Source organism: Scyliorhinus torazame, chromosome 4, assembly GCF_047496885.1.
Source record: "Scyliorhinus torazame isolate Kashiwa2021f chromosome 4, sScyTor2.1, whole genome shotgun sequence".
Lineage (NCBI taxonomy): Eukaryota > Metazoa > Chordata > Chondrichthyes > Carcharhiniformes > Scyliorhinidae > Scyliorhinus > Scyliorhinus torazame.
Window position 1 is genome coordinate 372190406 of NC_092710.1, and position 23347 is coordinate 372213752.

General features: G+C 65.8%; 1 protein-coding gene across 2 annotated transcripts in view; it reads right to left on the bottom strand.

Moving 5' to 3' along the window:
- gtpbp2b (GTP binding protein 2b) overlaps positions 1-23347 on the bottom strand; it is a 163205-nt gene that overhangs the window by 33121 nt on the left and 106737 nt on the right. For both annotated transcript variants that reach the window (XM_072500357.1, XM_072500358.1), the window contains exons 8-9: positions 22382-22517; positions 19693-19751 (exon numbers count right to left, since the gene is read on the bottom strand). In XM_072500357.1, the coding sequence (XP_072356458.1) occupies positions 19693-19751; positions 22382-22517 (195 nt within the window). The remainder of the gene's footprint in view (positions 1-19692; positions 19752-22381; positions 22518-23347) is intronic.

A 23347-nucleotide genomic window follows, 5' to 3' on the forward strand; every position in this document is an offset into this window, starting at 1 on the left:
CCACCATCGACCCAGCGCCACCATCGACCCAGCGCCACCGTCGACCCAGCGCCACCATCGACCCAGCGCCACCATCAACCCAGCGCCACCATCAACCCAGCGCCACCATCAACCCAGCGCCACCATCAACCCAGCGCCACCCTCAACCCAGCGCCACCCTCGACCCAGCGCCACCGTCGACCCAGCGCCACCGTCAACCCAGCGCCACCGTCAACCCAGCGCCACCCTCAACCCAGCGCCACCATCGACCCAGCGCCACCCTCAACCCAGCGCCACCATCGACCCAGCGCCACCCTCAACCCAGCGCCACCATCAACCCAGCGCCACCCTCAACCCAGCGCCACCCTCAACCCAGCGCCACCCTCAACCCAGCGCCACCCTCAACCCAGCGCCACCCTCAACCCAGCGCCACCCTCAACCCAGCGCCACCCTCAACCCAGCGCCACCCTCAACCCAGCGCCACCGTCGACCCAGCGCCACCCTCAACCCAGCGCCACCGTCAACCCAGCGCCACCCTCAACCCAGCGCCACCATCAACCCAACGCCACCATCGACCCAGCGCCACCATCAACCCAGCGCCACCCTCAACCCAGCGCCACCCTCAACCCAGCGCCACCGTCAACCCAGCGCCACCCTCAACCCAGCGCCACCGTCAACCCAACGCCACCATCGACCCAGCGCCACCCTCAACCCAGCGCCACCATCAACCCAACGCCACCATCAACCCAGCGCCACCGTCAACCCAGCGCCACCGTCGACCCAACGCCACCATCGACCCAGCGCCACCCTCAACCCAGCGCCACCATCAACCCAACGCCACCATCAACCCAGCGCCACCCTCAACCCAGCGCCACCGTCGACCCAGCGCCACCCTCAACCCAACGCCACCGTCAACCCAGCGCCACCCTCAACCCAACGCCACCCTCAACCCAGCGCCACCCTCAACCCAGCGCCACCGTCAACCCAGCGCCACCCTCAACCCAACGCCACCGTCAACCCAGCGCCACCCTCAACCCAACGCCACCGTCGACCCAGCGCCACCATCGACCCAACGCCACCATCGACCCAGCGCCACCCTCGACCCAGCGCCACCCTCAACCCAGCGCCACCCTCAACCCAGCGCCACCCTCAACCCAGCGCCACCGTCAACCCAACGCCACCGTCAACCCAACGCCACCGTCAACCCAGCGCCACCCTCAACCCAACGCCACCGTCAACCCAGCGCCACCGTCAACCCAGCGCCACCATCAACCCAGCGCCACCGTCAACCCAGCGCCACCGTCAACCCAGCGCCACCATCAACCCAACGCCACCATCAACCCAGCGCAACCCTCAACCCAGCGCCACCCTCAACCCAGCGCCACCCTCAACCCAGCGCCACCATCAACCCAGCGCCACCATCGACCCAGCGCCACCGTCGACCCAGCGCCACCATCAACCCAGCGCCACCATCAACCCAACGCCACCATCAACCCAGCGCCACCGTCAACCCAGCGCCACCGTCAACCCAGCGCCACCATCAACCCAGCGCCACCATCAACCCAACGCCACCATCAACCCAGCGCCACCATCAACCCAGCGCCACCATCAACCCAGCGCCACCGTCAACCCAGCGCCACCGTCAACCCAGCGCCACCGTCAACCAAGCGCCACCATCAACCCAACGCCACCATCAACCCAGCGCCACCCTCAACCCAGCGCCGGGGCCTCAAACCAGCGCCGGGGCCTCAACCCAGCGCCAGGGCCTCAACCCAGCGCCACCCCCAACCCAGCGCCACCCCCAACCCAGCGCCACCCTCAACCCAGCGCCACCCTCAACCCAGCGCCACCGGTCAACCCAGCGCCACCCTCAACCCAGCGCCACCATCAACCCAACGCCACCATCGACCCAACGCCACCATCGACCCAGCGCCACCGTCGACCCAGCGCCACCGTCGACCCAGCGCCACCCTCAACCCAGCGCCACCATCAACCCAGCGCCACCATCGACCCAACGCCACCGTCAACCCAGCGCCACCGTCGACCCAGCGCCACCATCAACCCAGCGCCACCGTCGACCCAGCGCCACCATCAACCCAGCGCCACCCTCAACCCAGCGCCACCATCAACCCAGCGCCACCGTCGACCCAGCGCCACCATCAACCCAACGCCACCATCAACCCAGCGCCACCATCAACCCAGCGCCACCATCAACCCAGCGCCACCGTCGACCCAGCGCCACCATCAACCCAGCGCCACCATCAACCCAACGCCACCATCAACCCAGCGCCACCATCAACCCAGCGCCACCATCAACCCAACGCCACCATCAACCCAGCGCCACCATCAACCCAGCGCCACCATCAACCCAGCGCCACCATCAACCCAACGCCACCATCGACCCAGCGCCACCATCAACCCAGCGCCACCATCAACCCAACGCCACCATCAACCCAGCGCCACCATCGACCCAGCGCCACCATCAACCCAGCGCCACCATCAACCCAGCGCCACCATCAACCCAGCGCCACCATCAACCCGACGCCACCATCAACCCAGCGCCACCATCAACCCAGCGCCACCATCAACCCAGCGCCACCCTCAACCCAGCGCCACCCTCAACCCAGCGCAACCCTCAACCCAGCGCCACCCTCAACCCAGCGCCACCATCAACCCAGCGCCACCGTCAACCCAGCGCCACCATCAACCCAGCGCCACCGTCAACCCAACGCCACCGTCAACCCAACGCCACCGTCGACCCAGCGCCACCGTCAACCCAACGCCACCATCAACCCAGCGCCACCGTCAACCCAACGCCACCGTCGACCCAGCGCCACCCTCAACCCAACGCCACCATCAACCCAGCGCCACCATCAACCCAGCGCCACCATCAACCCAACGCCACCATCAACCCAGCGCCACCGTCAACCCAACGCCACCGTCAACCCAACGCCACCGTCGACCCAGCGCCACCCTCAACCCAGCGCCACCATCAACCCAGCGCCACCATCAACCCAGCGCCACCGTCAACCCAGCGCCACCATCAACCCAGCGCCACCGTCGACCCAGCGCCACCATCAACCCAGCGCCACCATCAACCCAGCGCCACCATCAACCCAGCGCCACCGTCGACCCAGCGCCACCATCAACCCAGCGCCACCGTCGACCCAGCGCCACCATCAACCCAGCGCCACCATCAACCCAGCGCCACCATCAACCCAGCGCCACCATCAACCCAGCGCCACCGTCAACCCAGCGCCACCATCGACCCAGCGCCACAATCAACCCAACGCCACCCTCAACCCAGCGCCACCGTCAACCCAGCGCCACCATCGACCCAGCGCCACCATCAACCCAGCGCCACCATCAACCCAGCGCCACCCTCAACCCAGCGCCACCGTCAACCCAGCGCCACCATCGACCCAGCGCCACCATCAACCCAGCGCCACCATCAACCCAGCGCCACCGTCAACCCAGCGCCACCATCGACCCAGCGCCACAATCAACCCAACGCCACCGTCAACCCAGCGCCACCATCAACCCAGCGCCACCATCAACCCAGCGCCACCATCAACCCAGCGCCACCATCAACCCAGCGCCACCGTCAACCCAGCGCCACCATCAACCCAGCGCCACCATCAACCCAGCGCCACCATCGACCCAGCGCCACCATCAACCCAGCGCCACCGTCAACCCAGCGCCACCATCAACCCAGCGCCACCATCAACCCAGCGCCACCGTCAACCCAGCGCCACCGTCAACCCAGCGCCACCATCGACCCAGCGCCACCGTCAACCCAGCGCCACCATCAACCCAGCGCCACCGTCAACCCAGCGCCACCCTCAACCCAGCGCCACCATCAACCCAGCGCCACCATCAACCCAGCGCCACCATCAACCCAGCGCCACCGTCAACCCAGCGCCACCATCAACCCAGCGCCACCATCAACCCAGCGCCACCGTCAACCCAGCGCCACCGTCAACCCAACGCCACCATCAACCCAGCGCCACCATCAACCCAGCGCCACCATCAACCCAGCGCCACCATCAACCCAGCGCCACCGTCAACCCAACGCCACCATCAACCCAGCGCCACCATCAACCCAGCGCCACCATCAACCCAGCGCCACCATCAACCCAGCGCCACCATCAACCCAGCGCCACCATCAACCCAGCGCCACCATCGACCCAGCGCCACAATCAACCCAGCGCCACCGTCAACCCAGCGCCACCATCGACCCAGCGCCACCGTCAACCCAACGCCACCATCAACCCAGCGCCACCGTCAACCCAGCGCCACAATCAACCCAGCGCCACCGTCAACCCAGCGCCACCCTCGACCCAGCGCCACCATCAACCCAGCGCCACCCTCAACCCAGCGCCACCCTCAACCCAGCGCCACCCTCAACCCAGCGCCACCCTCAACCCAGCGCCACCATCAACCCAGCGCCACCATCAACCCAGCGCCACCATCAACCCAGCGCCACCATCAACCCAGCGCCACCATCAACCCAGCGCCACCGTCAACCCAGCGCCACCCTCAACCCAGCGCCACCATCAACCCAGCGCCACCGTCAACCCAGCGCCACCCTCAACCCAGCGCCACAATCAACCCAGCGCCACAATCAACCCAGCGCCACCGTCAATCCAGCGCCACCATCAACCCAGCGCCACCATCAACCCAGCGCCACCCTCAACCCAGCGCCACCATCAACCCAGCGCCACCATCAACCCAGCGCCACCCTCAACCCAGCGCCACCATCAACCCAGCGCCACCCTCAACCCAGCGCCACCATCAACCCAGCGCCACCATCAACCCAGCGCCACCATCAACCCAGCGCCACCCTCAACCCAACGCCACCATCAACCCAGCGCCACCATCAACCCAGCGCCACCATCAACCCAGCGCCACCGTCGACCCAGCGCCACCGTCAACCCAGCGCCACCATCAACCCAGCGCCACCGTCAACCCAGCGCCACCGTCAACCCAGCGCCACCATCAACCCAGCGCCACCGTCAACCCAGCGCCACCGTCAACCCAGCGCCACCGTCGACCCAGCGCCACCGTCAACCCAGCGCCACCGTCGACCCAGCGCCACCATCAACCCAGCGCCACCATCAACCCAGCGCCACCATCAACCCAGCGCCACCGTCGACCCAGCGCCACCATCAACCCAGCGCCACCGTCGACCCAGCGCCACCATCAACCCAACGCCACCATCAACCCAACGCCACCATCAACCCAACGCCACCATCAACCCAGCGCCACCATCAACCCAGCGCCACCGTCAACCCAGCGCCACCATCAACCCAGCGCCACCATCAACCCAACGCCACCATCAACCCAACGCCACCATCAACCCAACGCCACCCAGCGCCACCATCAACCCAACGCCACCATCAACCCAGCGCCACCATCAACCCAGCGCCACCCTCAACCCAGCGCCACCCTCAACCCAGCGCCACCCTCAACCCAGCGCCACCGTCAACCCAGCGCCACCGTCAACCCAGCGCCACCGTCAACCCAACGCCACCATCAACCCAACGCCACCATCAACCCAGCGCCACCATCAACCCAGCGCCACCGTAGACCCAACGCCACCATCAACCCAACGCCACCATCAACCCAGCGCCACCATCAACCCAGCGCCACCATCAACCCAGCGCCACCATCAACCCAACGCCACCATCAACCCAACGCCACCATCAACCCAGCGCCACCATCAACCCAACGCCACCATCGACCCAGCGCCACCCTCAACCCAGCGCCACCCTCAACCCAGCGCCACCGTCAACCCAGCGCCACCGTCAACCCAGCGCCACCGTCAACCCAGCGCCACCATCAACCCAACGCCACCGTCGACCCAACGCCACCATCAACCCAGCGCCACCATCAACCCAGCGCCACCCTCAACCCAGCGCCACCCTCAACCCAGCGCCACCGTCAACCCAGCGCCACCGTCAACCCAGCGCCACCGTCAACCCAGCGCCACCATCAACCCATCGCCACCGTCGACCCAACGCCACCATCAACCCAACGCCACCATCAACCCAGCGCCACCATCAACCCAGCGCCACCATCAACCCAACGCCACCATCAACCCAACGCCACCATCAACCCAGCGCCACCATCAACCCAACGCCACCGTCGACCCAACGCCACCATCAACCCAGCGCCACCATCGACCCAGCGCCACCCTCAACCCAGCGCCACCATCAACCCAACGCCACCATCAACCCAACGCCACCATCAACCCAGCGCCACCATCAACCCAACGCCACCGTCGACCCAGCGCCACCATCAACCCAACGCCGGGGCCTCAAACCAGCGCCGGGGCCTCAACCCAGCGCCAGGGCCTCAACCCAGCGCCACCCCCAACCCAGCGCCACCCCCAACCCAGCGCCACCGTCAACCCAGCGCCACCATCAACCCAGCGCCACCCTCAACCCAACGCCACCGGTCAATCCAGCGCCAGGGGTCAGCCCAGCGCCACCCTCAACCCAGCGCCACCCTCAACCCAGCGCCACCCTCAACCCAGCGCCACCATCAACCCAGCGCCACCCTCAACCCAGCGCCACCGGTAAACCCAGCGCCACCGTCAACCCAACGCCACCATCAACCCAGCGCCACCCTCAACCCAGCGCCACCGGTAAACCCAGCGCCACCGTCAACCCAACGCCACCGTCAACCCAGCGCCACCCTCAACCCAGCGCCACCCTCAACCCAGCGCCACCCTCAACCCAGCGCCACCCTCAACCCAGCGCCACCGTCAACCCAACGCCACCGTCAACCCAGCGCCACCATCAACCCAGCGCCGGGGCCTCAACCCAGCGCCACCCTCAACCCAGCGCCACCCTCAACCCAGCGCCGGGGCCTCAACCCAGCGCCACCCTCAACCCAGCGCCACCATCGACCCAGCGCCACCCTCAACCCAGCGCCACCATCAACCCAGCGCCACCATCAACCCAGCGCCACCATCAACCCAGCGCCACCCTCAACCCAGCGCCACCCTCAACCTAGCGCCACCCTCAACCCAGCGCCACCATCAACCCAGCGCCACCATCGACCCAGCGCCACCGTCGACCCAGCGCCGCCATCAACCCAGCGCCACCATCAACCCAGCGCCACCCTCAAACCAGCGCCACCCTCAACCCAGCGCCACCCTCAACCCAGCGCCACCATCAACCCAGCGCCACCATCAACCCAGCGCCACCGTCGACCCAGCGCCGCCATCAACCCAGCGCCACCCTCAACCCAACGCCACCCTCAACCCAGCGCCACCATCAACCCAGCGCCACCCTCAACCCAGCGCCACCATCAACCCAGCGCCACCGTCAACCCAGCGCCACCGTCAACCCAGCGCCGCCATCAACCCAGCGCCACCCTCAACCCAGCGCCACCCTCAACCCAGCGCCACCGTCAACCCAGCGCCACCCTCAACCCAGCGCCACCCTCAACCCAGCGCCACCATCAACCCAGCGCCACCCTCAACCCAGCGCCACCCTCAACCCAGCGCCACCCTCAACCCAGCGCCACCCTCAACCCAGCGCCACCCTCAACCCAGCGCCACCATCAACCCAGCGCCACCCTCAACCCAGCGCCACCATCAACCCAGCGCCACCCTCAACCCAGCACCACCATCAACCCAGCGCCACCATCAACCCAGCGCCACCGTCGACCCAGCGCCACCATCAACCCAGCGCCACCATCAACCCAGCGCCACCGTCAACCCAACGCCACCGTCAACCCAACGCCACCGTCAACCCAGCGCCACCATCAACCCAGCGCCACCATCAACCCAGCGCCACCGTCAACCCAGCGCCACCGTCAACCCAGCGCCACCATCAAACCAGCGCCACCCTCAACCCAGCGCCACCGTCAACCCAACGCCACCATCAACCCAGCGCCACCATCAACCCAGCGCCACCCTCAACCCAGCGCCACCATCAACCCAGCGCCACCATCAACCCAGCGCCACCATCAACCCAGCGCCACCGTCAACCCAGCGCCACCGTCAACCCAGCGCCACCATCAACCCAGCGCCACCCTCAACCCAACGCCACCCTCAACCCAGCGCCACCATCAACCCAACGCCACCATCGACCCAGCGCCACCATCAACCCAGCGCCACCATCAACCCAGCGCCACCCTCAACCCAGCGCCACCATCAACCCAACGCCACCATCGACCCAGCGCCACCCTCAACCCAGCGCCACCATCAACCCAGCGCCACCCTCAACCAAGCGCCACCATCAACCCAACGCCACCGTCAACCCAGCGCCACCGTCAACCCAGCGCCACCGTCAACCCAGCGCCACCGTCAACCCAACGCCACCATCGACCCAGCGCCACCCTCAACCCAACGCCACCGTCGACCCAGCGCCACCGTCAACCCAGCGCCACCATCAACCCAACGCCACCGTCAACCCAACGCCACCGTCAACCCAGCGCCACCATCAACCCAGCGCCACCATCAACCCAGCGCCACCGTCAACCCAGCGCCACCATCAACCCAGCGCCACCGTCAACCCAGCGCCACCGTCAACCCAGCGCCACCGTCAACCCAACGCCACCATCGACCCAGCGCCACCCTCAACCCAGCGCCACCATCAACCCAGCGCCACCATCAACCCAACGCCACCATCAACCCAGCGCCACCGTCAACCCAGCGCCACCATCAACCCAACGCCACCGTAGACCCAGCGCCACCATCAACCCAACGCCACCGTAGACCCAGCGCCACCGTCGACCCAGCGCCACCGTCGACCCAGCGCCACCGTCGACCCAGCGCCACCGTCGACCCAGCGCCACCGTCGACCCAGCGCCACCATCAACCCAGCGCCACCCTCAACCCAGCGCCACCGTCGACCCAGCGCCACCGTCGACCCAGCGCCACCGTCGACCCAGCGCCACCATCAACCCAACGCCACCATCAACCCAGCGCCACCATCAACCCAGCGCCACCATCAACCCAGCGCCACCATCAACCCAACGCCACCATCAACCCAGCGCCACCATCAACCCAGCGCCACCATCAACCCAGCGCCACCGTCGACCCAGCGCCACCATCAACCCAGCGCCACCATCAAACCAGCGCCACCGTCGACCCAGCGCCACCATCAACCCAACGCCACCGTAGACCCAGCGCCACCATCAACCCAACGCCACCGTAGACCCAACGCCACCATCAACCCAGCGCCACCCTCAACCCAGCGCCACCGTAGACCCAACGCCACCATCAACCCAACGCCACCATCAACCCAGCGCCACCGTCGACCCAACGCCACCGTCAACCCAGCGCCACCATCAACCCAGCGCCACCATCAACCCAACGCCACCATCAACCCAACGCCACCGTCGACCCAACGCCACCATCAACCCAACGCCACCCTCAACCCAGCGCCACCGTCAACCCAACGCCACCCTCAACCCAGCGCCACCGTCAACCCAGCGCCACCATCAACCCAACGCCGGGGCCTCAACCCAGCGCCACCCTCAACCCAGCGCCACCCCCAACCCAGCGCCACCCCCAACCCAGCGCCACCGGTCAACCCAGCGCCACCATCAACCCAGCGCCACCCTCAACCCAGCGCCACCCTCAACCCAGCGCCACCCTCAACCCAGCGCCACCCTCAACCCAGCGCCACCCTCAACCCAGCGCCACCCTCAACCCAGCGCCACCGGTAAACCCAGCGCCACCATCAACCCAGCGCCACCATCAACCCAGCGCCACCATCAACCCAGCGCCACCCTCAACCCAGCGCCACCGGTAAACCCAGCGCCACCATCAACCCAGCGCCACCATCAACCCAGCGCCACCATCAACCCAGCGCCACCATCAACCCAGCGCCACCATCAACCCAGCGCCACCGGTAAACCCAGCGCCACCGGTAAACCCAGCGCCACCATCAACCCAGCGCCACCATCAACCCAGCGCCACCATCAACCCAGCGCCACCATCAACCCAGCGCCACCATCAACCCAGCGCCACCGGTAAACCCAGCGCCACCGTCGACCCAGCGCCACCATCAACCCAGCGCCACCCTCAACCCAGCGCCGGGGCCTCAACCCAGCGCCACCATCAACCCAGCGCCACCATCAACCCAGCGCCACCATCAACCCAGCGCCACCCTCAACCCAGCGCCACCCTCAACCCAGCGCCACCATCAACCCAGCGCCACCATCAACCCAGCGCCGGGGCCTCAACCCAGCGCCACCCTCAACCCAGCGCCACCCTCAACCCAGCGCCACCGGTCAATCCAGTGCCAGGGGTCAGCCCAGCGCCACCCTCAACCCAGCGCCACCCTCAACCCAGCGCCACCCTCAACCCAGCGCCACCGTCAACCCAGCGCCACCATCGACCCAGCACCACCCTCGACCCAGCGCCACCGTCAACCCAGCGCCACCATCAACCCAGCGCCACCGTCAACCCAGCGCCACCGTCAACCCAGCGCCACCATCGACCCAGCACCACCCTCGACCCAGCGCCACCATCGACCCAGCGCCACCCTCGACCCAGCGCCACCATCGACCCAGTGCCACCCTCAACCCAGCGCCACCCTCAACCCAGCGCCACCCTCAACCCAGCGCCACCATCAACCCAGCGCCGGGGCCTCAACCCAGCGCCACCCTCAACCCAGCGCCACCCTCAACCCAGCGCCACCGGTCAATCCAGCGCCAGGGGTCAGCCCAGCGCCACCCTCAACCCAGCGCCACCCTCAACCCAGCGCCACCCTCAACCCAGCGCCACCCTCAACCCAGCGCCACCATCAACCCAGCGCCACCCTCAACCCAGCGCCACCGTCGACCCAGCGCCACCATCGACCCAGCGCCACCATCGACCCAGCGCCACCCTCGACCCAGCGCCACCATCGACCCAGCGCCACCCTCGACCCAGCGCCACCATCGACCCAGTGCCACCCTCAACCCAGCGCCACCGTCAACCCAGCGCCACCGTCAACCCAGCGCCACCGTCAACCCAGCGCCACCGTCAACCCAGCGCCACCATCAACCCAGCGCCACCATCAACCCAGCGCCACCATCGACCCAGCGCCACCCTCGACCCAGCGCCACCATCGACCCAGTGCCACCCTCAACCCAGCGCCACCGTCAACCCAGCGCCACCGTCAACCCAGCGCCACCGTCAACCCAGCGCCACCGTCAACCCAGCGCCACCATCAACCCAGCGCCACCGTCAACCCAGCGCCACCATCAACCCAGCGCCACCCTCAACCCAGCGCCACCATCAACCCAGCGCCACCATCAACCCAGCGCCGCCCTCAACCCAGCGCCGCCGTCAACCCAGCGCCGCCGTCAACCCAGCGCCGCCGTCAACCCAGCGCCACCCTCAACCCAGCGCCACCGTCAACCCAGCGCCACCCTCAACCCAGCGCCACCGTCAACCCAACGCCACCCTCAACCCAACGCCACCCTCAACCCAGCGCCACCCTCAACCCAGCGCCACCCTCACCCCAGCGCCACCCTCAACCCAGCGCCACCCTCAACCCAGCGCCACCCTCAACCCAGCGCCACCCTCAACCCAGCGCCACCCTCAACCCAGCGCCACCCTCAACCCAGCGCCACCGTCAACCCAGCGCCACCGTCAACCCAGCGCCACCGTCAACCCAGCGCCACCATCAACCCAGCGCCACCATCAACCCAGCGCCACCATCAACCCAGCGCCACCATCAACCCAGCGCCACCATCAACCCAGCGCCACCCTCAACCCAGCGCCACCCTCAACCCAACGCCACCCTCAACCCAGCGCCACCGTCAACCCAGCGCCACCCTCAACCCAGCGCCACCGATCAACCCAGCGCCACCCTCAACCCAGCGCCACCCTCAACCCAGCGCCACCCTCAACCCAGCGCCACCCTCAACCCAGCGCCACCCTCAACCCAGCGCCACCCTCAACCCAGCGCCGGTGCCTCAACCCAGCGCCACCCTCAACCCAGCGCCACCCTCAACCCAGCGCCACCCTCAACCCAGCGCCACCCTCAACCCAGCGCCACCGGTCAACCCAGCGCCACCCTCAACCCAGCGCCACCCTCAACCCAGCGCCACCCTCAACCCAGCGCCACCCTCAACCCAGCGCCACCCTCAACCCAGCGCCACCCTCAACCCAGCGCCACCCTCAACCCAGCGCCACCCTCAACCCAGCGCCACCCTCAACCCAGCGCCACCCTCAACCCAGCGCCACCCTCAACCCAGCGCCACCCTCAACCCAGCGCCACCCTCAACCCAGCGCCACCCTCAACCCAGCGCCACCCTCAACCCAGCGCCACCCTCAACCCAGCGCCACCCTCAACCCAGCGCCACCCTCAACCCAGCGCCACCCTCAACCCAGCGCCACCCTCAACCCAGCGCCGCCGTCAACCCAACGCCACCATCAACCCAGCGCCACCATCGACCCAGCGCCACCGTCGACCCAGCGCCACCGTCGACCCAGCGCCACCGTCGACCCAGCGCCACCGTCGACCCAGCGCCACCGTCGACCCAGCGCCACCGTCGACCCAGCGCCACCGTCGACCCAGCGCCACCGTCAACCCAGCGCCACCGTCAACCCAGCGCCACCGTCAACCCAGCGCCACCATCAACCCAGCGCCACCGTCAACCCAGCGCCACCATCAACCCAGCGCCACCGTCAACCCAGCGCCACCCTCAACCCAACGCCACCGTCAACCCAGCGCCACCGTCAACCCAGCGCCACCGTCAACCCAGCGCCACCATCAACCCAACGCCACCATCAACCCAGCGCCACCCTCAACCCAGCGCCACCCTCAACCCAACGCCACCATCAACCCAGCGCCACCATCAACCCAGCGCCACCCTCAACCCAGCGCCACCATCAACCCAGCGCCACCGTCAACCCAGCGCCACCATCAACCCAGCGCCACCCTCAACCCAACGCCACCATCAACCCAGCGCCACCGTCAACCCAGCGCCACCCTCAACCCAGCGCCACCCTCAACCCAGCGCCACCCTCAACCCAGCGCCACCATCAACCCAGCGCCACCATCAACCCAACGCCACCATCAACCCAGCGCCACCGTCAACCCAGCGCCACCCTCAACCCAGCGCCACCCTCAACCCAGCGCCACCCTCAACCCAGCGCCACCATCAACCCAACGCCACCCTCAACCCAGCGCCACCATCAACCCAGCGCCACCATCAACCCAACGCCACCATCAACCCAACGCCACCATCAACCCAGCGCCACCATCAACCCAGCGCCACCATCAACCCAGCGCCACAATCAACCCAGCGCCACCATCAACCCAGCGCCACCCTCAACCCAACGCCACCATCAACCCAGCGCCACCCTCAACCCAACGCCACCATCAACCCAGCGCCACCATCAACCCAGCGCCACCCTCAACCCAGCGCCACCCTCAACCCAACGCCACCATCAACCCAACGCCACCATCAACCCAGCGCCACCCTCAACCCAACGCCACCCTCAACCCAGCGCCACCCTCAACCCAACGCCACCATCAACCCAACGCCACCATCAACCCAGCGCCACCCTCAACCCAGCGCCACTCTCAACCCAGCGCCACCCTCAACCCAGCGCCACCATCAATCCAGCGCCACCATCAACCCAGCGCCACCATCAACCCAGCGCCACCATCAACCCAGCGCCACCCTCAACCCAGCGCCACCCTCAACCCAGCGCCACCATCAACCCAGCGCCACCATCAACCCAGCGCCACCATCAACCCAACGCCACCCTCAACCCAGCGCCACCCTCAACCCAGCGCCACCATCAACCCAGCGCCACCATCAACCCAGCGCCACCCTCAACCCAGCGCCACCATCTACCCAGCGCCACCGTCAACCCAGCGCCACCCTCAACCCAGCGCCACCATCAACCCAGCGCCACCATCTACCCAGCGCCACCATCAACCCAGCGCCACCGTCAACCCAGCGCCGGGGCCTCAACCCAGCGCCACCCTCAACCCAGCGCCACCATCAACCCAGCGCCACCATCTACCCAGCGCCACCATCAACCCAGCGCCACCGTCAACCCAGCGCCGGGGCCTCAACCCAGCGCCACCCTCAACCCAGCGCCACCATCAACCCAGCGCCACCATCAACCCAGCGCCACCATCAACCCAGCGCCACCCTCAACCCAGCGCCACCCTCAACCCAGCGCCACCGTCAACCCAGCGCCGGGGCCTCAACCCAGCGCCACCCTCAACCCAGCGCCACCCTCAACCCAGCGCCACCATCAACCCAGCGCCACCGTCAACCCAGCGCCACCATCAACCCAGCGCCACCATCAACCCAGCGCCACCATCAACCCAGCGCCACCCTCAACCCAACGCCACCCTCAACCCAGCGCCACCCTCAACCCAGCGCCACCCTCAACCCAGCGCCACCATCAACCCAGCGCCACCCTCAACCCAGCGCCACCCTCAACCCAGCGCCACCCTCAACCCAGCGCCACCCTCAACCCAGCGCCACCGTCAACCCAGCGCCACCGTCAACCCAGCGCCACCGTCAACCCAGCGCCACCATCAACCCAGCGCCACCATCAACCCAGCGCCACCCTCAACCCAGCGCCACCGTCAACCCAGCGCCACCGTCAACCCAGCGCCACCGTCAACCCAGCGCCACCATCAACCCAGCGCCACCATCAACCCAGCGCCACCATCAACCCAACGCCACCATCAACCCAGCGCAACCCTCAACCCAACGCCACCGTCAACCCAGCGCCACCATCAACCCAGCGCCACCATCAACCCAGCGCCACCATCAACCCAGCGCCACCATCAACCCAGCGCCACCATCAACCCAGCGCCACCCTCAACCCAGCGCCACCCTCAACCCAGCGCCACCATCAACCCAGCGCCACCATCAACCCAGCGCCACCATCAACCCAACGCCACCATCAACCCAGCGCCACCCTCAACCCAGCGCCACCATCAACCCAGCGCCACCATCAACCCAGCGCCACCATCAACCCAGCGCCACCCTCAACCCAGCGCCACCATCAACCCAGCGCCACCATCAACCCAGCGCCACCATCAACCCAACGCCACCATCAACCCAACGCCACCGTCAACCCAGCGCCACCATCAACCCAGCGCCACCGTCAACCCAGCGCCACCATCAACCCAGCGCCACCATCAACCCAGCGCCACCCTCAACCCAGCGCCGGTGCCTCAACCCAGCGCCACCCTCAACCCAGCGCCACCGATCAACCCAGCGCCACCCTCAACCCAGCGCCACCCTCAACCCAGCGCCGGTGCCTCAACCCAGCGCCACCCTCAACCCAGCGCCACCCTCAACCCAGCGCCACCATCAACCCAGCGCCACCCTCAACCCAGCGCCACCATCAACCCAGCGCCACCCTCAACCCAGCGCCGGTGCCTCAACCCAGCGCCACCATCAACCCAGCGCCACCGTCAACCCAGCGCCACCGTCAACCCAGCGCCACCGTCAACCCAGCGCCACCGTCAACCCAGCGCCACCGTCAACCCAGCGCCACCGTCAACCCAGCGCCACCGTCAACCCAGCGCCACCATCAACCCAACGCCACCATCAACCCAGCGCCACCGTCAACCCAGCGCCACCATCAACCCAACGCCACCATCAACCCAGCGCCACCGTCAACCCAACGCCACCCTCAACCCAGCGCCACCATCAACCCAGCGCCACCCTCAACCCAGCGCCACCGTCAACCCAGCGCCACCCTCAACCCAGCGCTACCGATCAACCCAGCGCCACCCTCAACCCAGCGCCACCCTCAACCCAGCGCCGGTGCCTCAACCCAGCGCCACCCTCAACCCAGCGCCACCATCAACCCAACGCCACCATCAACCCAGCGCCACCGTCAACCCAACGCCACCATCAACCCAGCGCCACCGATCAACCCAGCGCCACCCTCAACCCAGCGCCGGTGCCTCAACCCAGCGCCACCATCAACCCAGCGCCACCATCGACCCAGCGCCACAATCAACCCAGCGCCACCGTCAACCCAGCGCCACCATCAACCCAGCGCCACCATCAACCCAACGCCACCATCAACCCAGCGCCACCGTCAACCCAGCGCCACCATCAACCCAGCGCCACCATCAACCCAACGCCACCATCAACCCAGCGCCACCGTCAACCCAGCGCCACCGTCAACCCAGCGCCACCGTCAACCCAACGCCACCGTCAACCCAGCGCCACCCTCAACCCAGCGCCACCCTCAACCCAGCGCCACCCTCAACCCAGCGCCACCCTCAACCCAACGCCACCGTCAACCCAGCGCCACCCTCAACCCAGCGCCACCATCAACCCAGCGCCACCATCAACCCAGCGCCACCATCAACCCAGCGCCACCCTCAACCCAGCGCCACCCTCAACCCAGCGCCACCGATCAACCCAGCGCCACCCTCAACCCAGCGCCACCCTCAACCTAGCGCCACCCTCAACCCAGCGCCACCCTCAACCCAGCGCCACCATCAACCCAGCGCCACCGATCAACCCAGCGCCACCCTCAACCCAGCGCCACCGTCAACCCAGCGCCACCATCAACCCAGCGCCACCCTCAACCCAGCGCCACCCTCAACCCAGCGCCACCGACCAACCCAGCGCCACCCTCAACCCAGCGCCACCCTCAACCCAGCGCCGGTGCCTCAACCCAGCGCCACCCTCAACCCAGCGCCACCCTCAACCCAGCGCCACCATCAACCCAGCGCCACCCTCAACCCAGCGCCACCCTCAACCCAGCGCCACCCTCAACCCAGCGCCACGGTCAACCCAGCGCCACCCTCAACCCAGCGCCACCCTCAACCCAGCGCCACCCTCAACCCAGCGCCACCCTCAACCCAGCGCCACCCTCAACCCAGCGCCACCCTCAACCCAGCGCCACCCTCAACCCAGCGCCACCCTCAACCCAGCGCCACCCTCAACCCAGCGCCACCCTCAACCCAGCGCCACCCTCAACCCAGCGCCACCCTCAACCCAGCGCCACCCTCAACCCAGCGCCACCCTCAACCCAGCACCACCGGTCAACCCAACGCCACCATCAACGCAGCGCCGGTGCCTCAACCCAGCGCCGCCGTCAACCCAGCGCCACCCTCAACCCAGCACCACCGGTCAACCCAACGCCACCATCAACCCAGCGCCGGGGCCTCAACCCAGCGCCACCCTCAACCCAGCGCCACCATCAACCCAGCGCCACCCTCAACCCAGCGCCACCATCAACCCAGCGCCACCATCAACCCAGCGCCACCCTCAACCCAGCGCCACCGTCAACCCAGCGCCACCCTCAACCCAGCGCCACCATCGACCCAGCGCCACCATCAACCCAACGCCACCATCAACCCAGCGCCACCATCAACCCAGCGCCACCGTCGACCCAGCGCCACCATCAACCCAGCGCCACCATCAACCCAGCGCCACCATCAACCCAGCGCCACCATCAACCCAGCGCCACCGTCAACCCAGCGCCACCCTCAACCCAGCGCCACCGTCAACCCAGCGCCACCGTCAACCCAACGCCACCGTCAACCCAGCGCCACCATCAACCCAGCGCCACCCTCAACCCAGCGCCACCCTCAACCCAACGCCACCGTCAACCCAGCGCCACCGTCAACCCAGCGCCACCCTCAACCCAACGCCACCGTCAACCCAGTGCCACCATCAACCCAGCGCCACCGTCAACCCAGCGCCACCGTCAACCCAACGCCACCCTCAACCCAGCGCCACCGTCAACCCAACGCCACCCTCAACCCAGCGCCACCCTCAACCCAGCGCCACCCTCAACCCAGCGCCACCCTCAACCCAGCGCCACCCTCAACCCAGCGCCACCCTCAACCCAGCGCCACCCTCAACCCAGCGCCACCCTCAACCCAGCGCCACCCTCAACCCAGCGCCACCCTCAACCCAGCGCCACCATCAACCCAGCGCCACCCTCAACCCAGCGCCACCATCAACCCAGCGCCACCCTCAACCCAGCGCCACCCTCAACCCAACGCCACCGTCAACCCAGCGCCACCATCAACCCAGCGCCACCCTCAACCCAGTGCCACCCTCAACCCAGCGCCACCATCAACCCAGCGCCACCCTCAACCCAGCGCCGGGACCTCAACCCAGCGCCACCATCAACCCAGCGCCACCCTCAACCCAGCGCCACCATCAACCCAGCGCCGGGGCCTCAACCCAGCGCCGGGGCCTCAACCCAGCGCCACCATCAACCCAGCGCCGGGGCCTCAACCCAGCGCCACCATCAACCCAGCGCTGGGACCTCAACCCAGCGCCAGAGCAACAACCCAGCGCCGGGACCTCAACCCAGCGCCGGGACCTCAACCCAGCGCCGGGACCTCAACCCAGCGCCGGGACCTCAACCCAGCGCCGGGACCTCAACCCAGCGCCGGGACCTCAACCCAGCGCCGGGACCTCAACCCAGCGCCGGGACCTCAACCCAGCGCCGGGGCCTCAACCCAGCGCCGGGACCTCAACCCAGCGCCGGGACCTCAACCCAGCGCCGGGACCTCAACCCAGCGCCGGGGCCTCAACCCAGCGCCGGGACCTCAATCCAGCGCCGGGACCTCAACCCAGCGCCGGGGCCTCAACCCAGCGCCGGGACCTCAACCCAGCGCCGGGACCTCAACCCAACGCCGGGGCCTCAATCCAGCGCCGGGACCTCAACCCAGCGCCGGGGCCTCAACCCAGCGCCGGGGCCTCAACCCAGCGCCGGGACCTCAACCCAGCGCCGGGGCCTCAACCCAGCGCCAGAGCAACAACCCAGCGCCGGGGCCTCAACCCAGCGCCGGGACCTCAACCCAGCGCCGGGACCTCAACCCAGCGCCGGGGCCTCAACCCAGCGCCGGGACCTCAACCCAGCGCCGGGACCTCAACCCAGCGCCGGGACCTCAACCCAGCGCCGGGACCTCAACCCAGCGCCGGGACCTCAACCCAGCGCCGGGACCTCAACCCAGCGCCGGGACCTCAACCCAGCGCCGGGACCTCAACCCAGCGCCAGAGCAACAACCCAGCGCCGGGGCCTCAACCCAGCGCCGGGACCTCAACCCAGCGCCGGGACCTCAACCCAGCGCCGGGACCTCAACCCAGGGCCACCATCAACCCAGCGCCGGGACCTCAACCCAGCGCCGGGACCTCAACCCAGCGCCGGGACCTCAACCCAGCGCCGGGACCTCAACCCAGCGCCAGAGCAACAACCCAGCGCCGGGACCTCAACCCAGGGCCACCATCAACCCAGCGCCGGGACCTCAACCCAGCGCCGGGACCTCAACCCAGCGCCGGGACCTCAACCCAGGGCCACCATCAACCCAGCGCCGGGACCTCAACCCAGCGCCGGGACCTCAACCCAGCGCCACCATCAACCCAGCGCCGCGGCCTCAACCCAGCGCCGGGACCTCAACCCAGCGCCGGGACCTCAACCCAGGGCCACCATCAACCCAGCGCCGGGGCCTCAACCCAGCGCCGGGACCTGAACCCAGCGCCAGAGCAACAACCCAGGCCTGAGGGCAATGCTCCTGACAGGATGTGAGCAGTGGATTTATATCTGCTTGCCCCTCCTGTCCTTCGTATTGCAGCCATCAAGGGGAGGTGCCGAGTGTTGATCAGCATTTCTAATTGTAAATCTCAACTAGACAGTTGTGATTCAATCCCAATCTGACACTGAGTTACCACTTTCCCAATGTGAACTCCATTAGGAAGGGTTGTAAACTCTGAAACACGGCATATTATTCCTACCTGTACAGTGTCCCACCAACAACTGTCCCAACATCAGGAACAGAGTAGATTTCATCAACCTGCAGAAGATACAGTGACGTATGAGATGACAAATATTGTTAAGAAATTCACTGCACCGAACACATCTTGCCAAATTCCTCATCCCATCAAATAATGGGAGTGTTTGAGGGGACAGCGTGAAGGGATCTGGGCCCAAACTGAGTGACAGCACAATGGTTAGCACTGCTGCCTCACAGCACCAGAGACCCGAGTTCCATTCCGGACTCGGCTGACTGTGTGGAGTTTGCAGTTTACGAGGATAGGGCGTGTCATTGTCCTGCACTGTCAGAGGGTCAGTACCGAGGGAGTGCTGCACTGTCAGAGGGTCAGTACTGAGGGAGTGCTGCACTGTCAGAGGGTCAGTACTGAGGGAGTGCCGCACTGTCAGAGGGTCAGTGCTGAGGGAGTGCCGCACTGTCAGAGGGTCAGTACTGAGGGAGTGCTGCACTGTCAGAGGGTCAGTACTGAGGGAGTGCCGCACTGTCAGAGGGTCAGTACTGAGGGAGCGCTGCACTGTCAGAGGGTCAGTACTGAGGGAGTGCTGCACTGTCAGAGGGTCAGTACTGAGGGAGTGCTGCACTGTCAGAGGGTCAGTACTGAGGGAGTGCTGCACTGTCAGAGGGTCAGTACTGAGGGAGTGCTGCACTGTCAGAGGGTCAGTACTGAGGGAGTGCTGCACTGTCAGAAGGTCAGTACTGAGGGAGTGCTGCACTGTCAGAGGGTCAGTACTGAGGGAGAGCCACACTGTCAGAGGGTCAGTACTGAGGGAGTGCCGCACTGTCAGAGGGACAGTACTGTGGGAGAGCTGCACTGTCAGAGGGTCAGTACTGAGGGAGAGCTGCACCGTCAGAGGGTCAGTACTGAGGGAGTGCCGCTCTGTCAGAGGGTCAGTACTGAGAGAGCGCTGCACTGTCAGAGGGTCAGTACTGAGAGAGCGCTGCACTGTCAGAGGGTCAGTACTGAGAGAGCGCTGTTCTTAGAGAGCGCTGCACTGTCAGAGGGTCAGCACTGAGGGAGTGCGGCACTATCAGAGGGTCAGTACTGAGGGAGTGCTGCACTGTCAGAGGGTCAGTGCTGAGGGAGTGCTGCACTGTCAGAGGGTCAGTACTGAGAGAGTGCCGCACTGTCAGAGGGTCAGTACTGAGGGAGTGCCGCACAGTCAGAGGGTCAGTACTGAGAGAGCGCTGCACTGTCAGATTGTCAGTACTGAGAGAGCGCTGCACTGTCAGAGGGTCAGTACTGAGGGAGTGCTGCACAGTCAGAGGGTCAGTACTTAGAGAGCGCTGTACTTAGAGAGCGATGCACTGTCAGAGGGTCAGTACTGAGAGAGTGCCGCACTGTCAGAGGGTCAGTACTGAGGGAGTGCTGCACTGTCAGAGGGTCAGTACTGAGGGAGTGCCGCACTGTCAGAGGGTCAGTACTGAGGGAGTGCCGCACTGTCAGAGGGTCAGTACTGATGGAGTGCTGCACAGTCAGAGGGTCAGTACTTCGAGAGCACTGTACTTAGAGAGCGCTGCACTGTCAGAGGGTCAGTACTGAGAGAGTGCCGCACTGTCAGAGGGTCAGTACTGAGGGAGTGCTGCACTGTCAGAGGGTCAGTACTCAGGGAGTGCTGCACTGTCAGAGGGTCAGTACTGAGAGAGCGCTGCACTGTCAGAGGGTCAGTACTGAGGGAGCGCCGCACTGTCAGAGGGTCAGTACTGAGGGAGCGCCGCACTGTCAGAGGGTCTGTACTGAGGGAGTGCTGCACTGTCAGACGGTCAGTACTGAGAGAGCGCTGCACTGTCAGAGGGTCAGCACTGAGGGAGTGCGGCACTATCAGAGGGTCAGTACTGAGGGAGTGCTGCACTGTCAGAGGGTCAGTACTGGGGGAGTGCTGCACTGTCAGAGGGTCAGTACTGAGAGAGTGCCGCACTGTCAGAGGGTCAGTACTGAGGGAGTGCTGCACTGTCAGAGGGTCAGTACTGAGGGAGTGCCGCACTGTCAGAGGGTCAGTACTGAGGGAGTGCCGCACTGTCAGAGGGTCAGTACTGAGGGAGTGCTGCACTGTCAGAGGGTCAGTACTGAGAGAGCGCTGCACTGTCAGAGGGGTACTAATCGAGTCTGCACTAACCCTTTACGTCCACTCCGCCACACTATCCCAGTGAATTTGTCATGGCCAATCCACCCAACCTGCTCATCTTTGGACTGTGGGCGGAAACCGGAGGAAACCCGCACAGACATGGGGAGAAAATGCAAATTCCACATAGTCACCTGAGACCGGAATTGAACCCGGGGGGGTCTCTGTGCTGTGAGGCATCAGTGCTAACCACTGTGCCACCCAACACTCTGCCACCTGATGGTATTGTTGGACACACAAAACATTAAACTAAGGTTGATATAAAAGACCCCTTGTATTTGAAGGCAGTGGGAATTCTCTATATCCTGGTTAATATTTGTTCCGTTACCAACATCACTGGAAACAGATCTGATCATTCAGCTCATTCTGTTTGTGGGAGGTTGTGCAAATTAGCTGCTGCGTTTCCGACATCACTTCAACAGTACCCAATTGGCTGGAGCACCCCGAGCGGGTGAAAGGCGCTATATCAATGCAAATTCTTTCCTATGTCCTGACTGTAGAACAAGGTGGTCTCCCTGCTGGTATGTTTACCTGGAACTCAGTGAGCTGCTGCATAAGCTCCTCCTGTTCCTTACTGTTGGTTAGTGGAGGAAGCACGTTGAGGAATACTTTCAGCATTTCCAGGTTTATCCCACTCACACTGGACAGGGGGAAGATTGGAGTGATGCTAAACAGAACAAACATGGACGTTACAACCGGAAAATTCTAATAACTCCGAGATTAAACTGCAGATTAAAAACAAAAATTGCTGGAAATACTCAGCAGGTCAGGCTGCTTCTGCGGAGAGAGAAACAGGATAACGGGAAGCTCTGTCTGTGATAGGCTGGCCTGGGAGAGTACGGCTCAGGGTCAAACTCACCTCCTGCCCACCACCAGCCTCTGCTCCAGTAACTGTACAACAATCACTGTCTGTCCCCACACAGCCAGTGGCCACTGGCTACCAGGGTGACAATAACTGTACAACAATCACTGTCTGTCCCCACACAGCCAGTGGCCACTAGCCTCTGCTCCAGTAACTGTACAACAATCACTGTCTGTCCCCACACAGCCAGTGGCCACTGGCTACCAGGGTGACAATAACTGTACAACAATCACTGTCTGTCCCCACACAGCCAGTGGCCACTGGCTACCAGGGTGACAATAACTGTACAACAATCACTGTCTGTCCCCACACAGCCAGTGGCCACTAGCCTCTGCTCCAGTAACTGTACAACAATCACTGTCTGTCCCCACACAGCCAGTGGCCACTGGCTACCAGGGTGACAATAACTGTACAACAATCACTGTCTGTCCCCACACAGCCAGTGGCCACTGGCTACCAGGGTGACAATAACTGTACAACAATCACTGTCTGTCCCCACACAGCAAGTGGCCACTGGCTACCAGGGTGACAATAACTGTACAACAATCACTGTCTGTCCCCACACAGCCAGTGGCCACTGGTTACCAGGGTGACAATAACTGTACAACAATCACTGTCTGTCCCCACACAGCCAG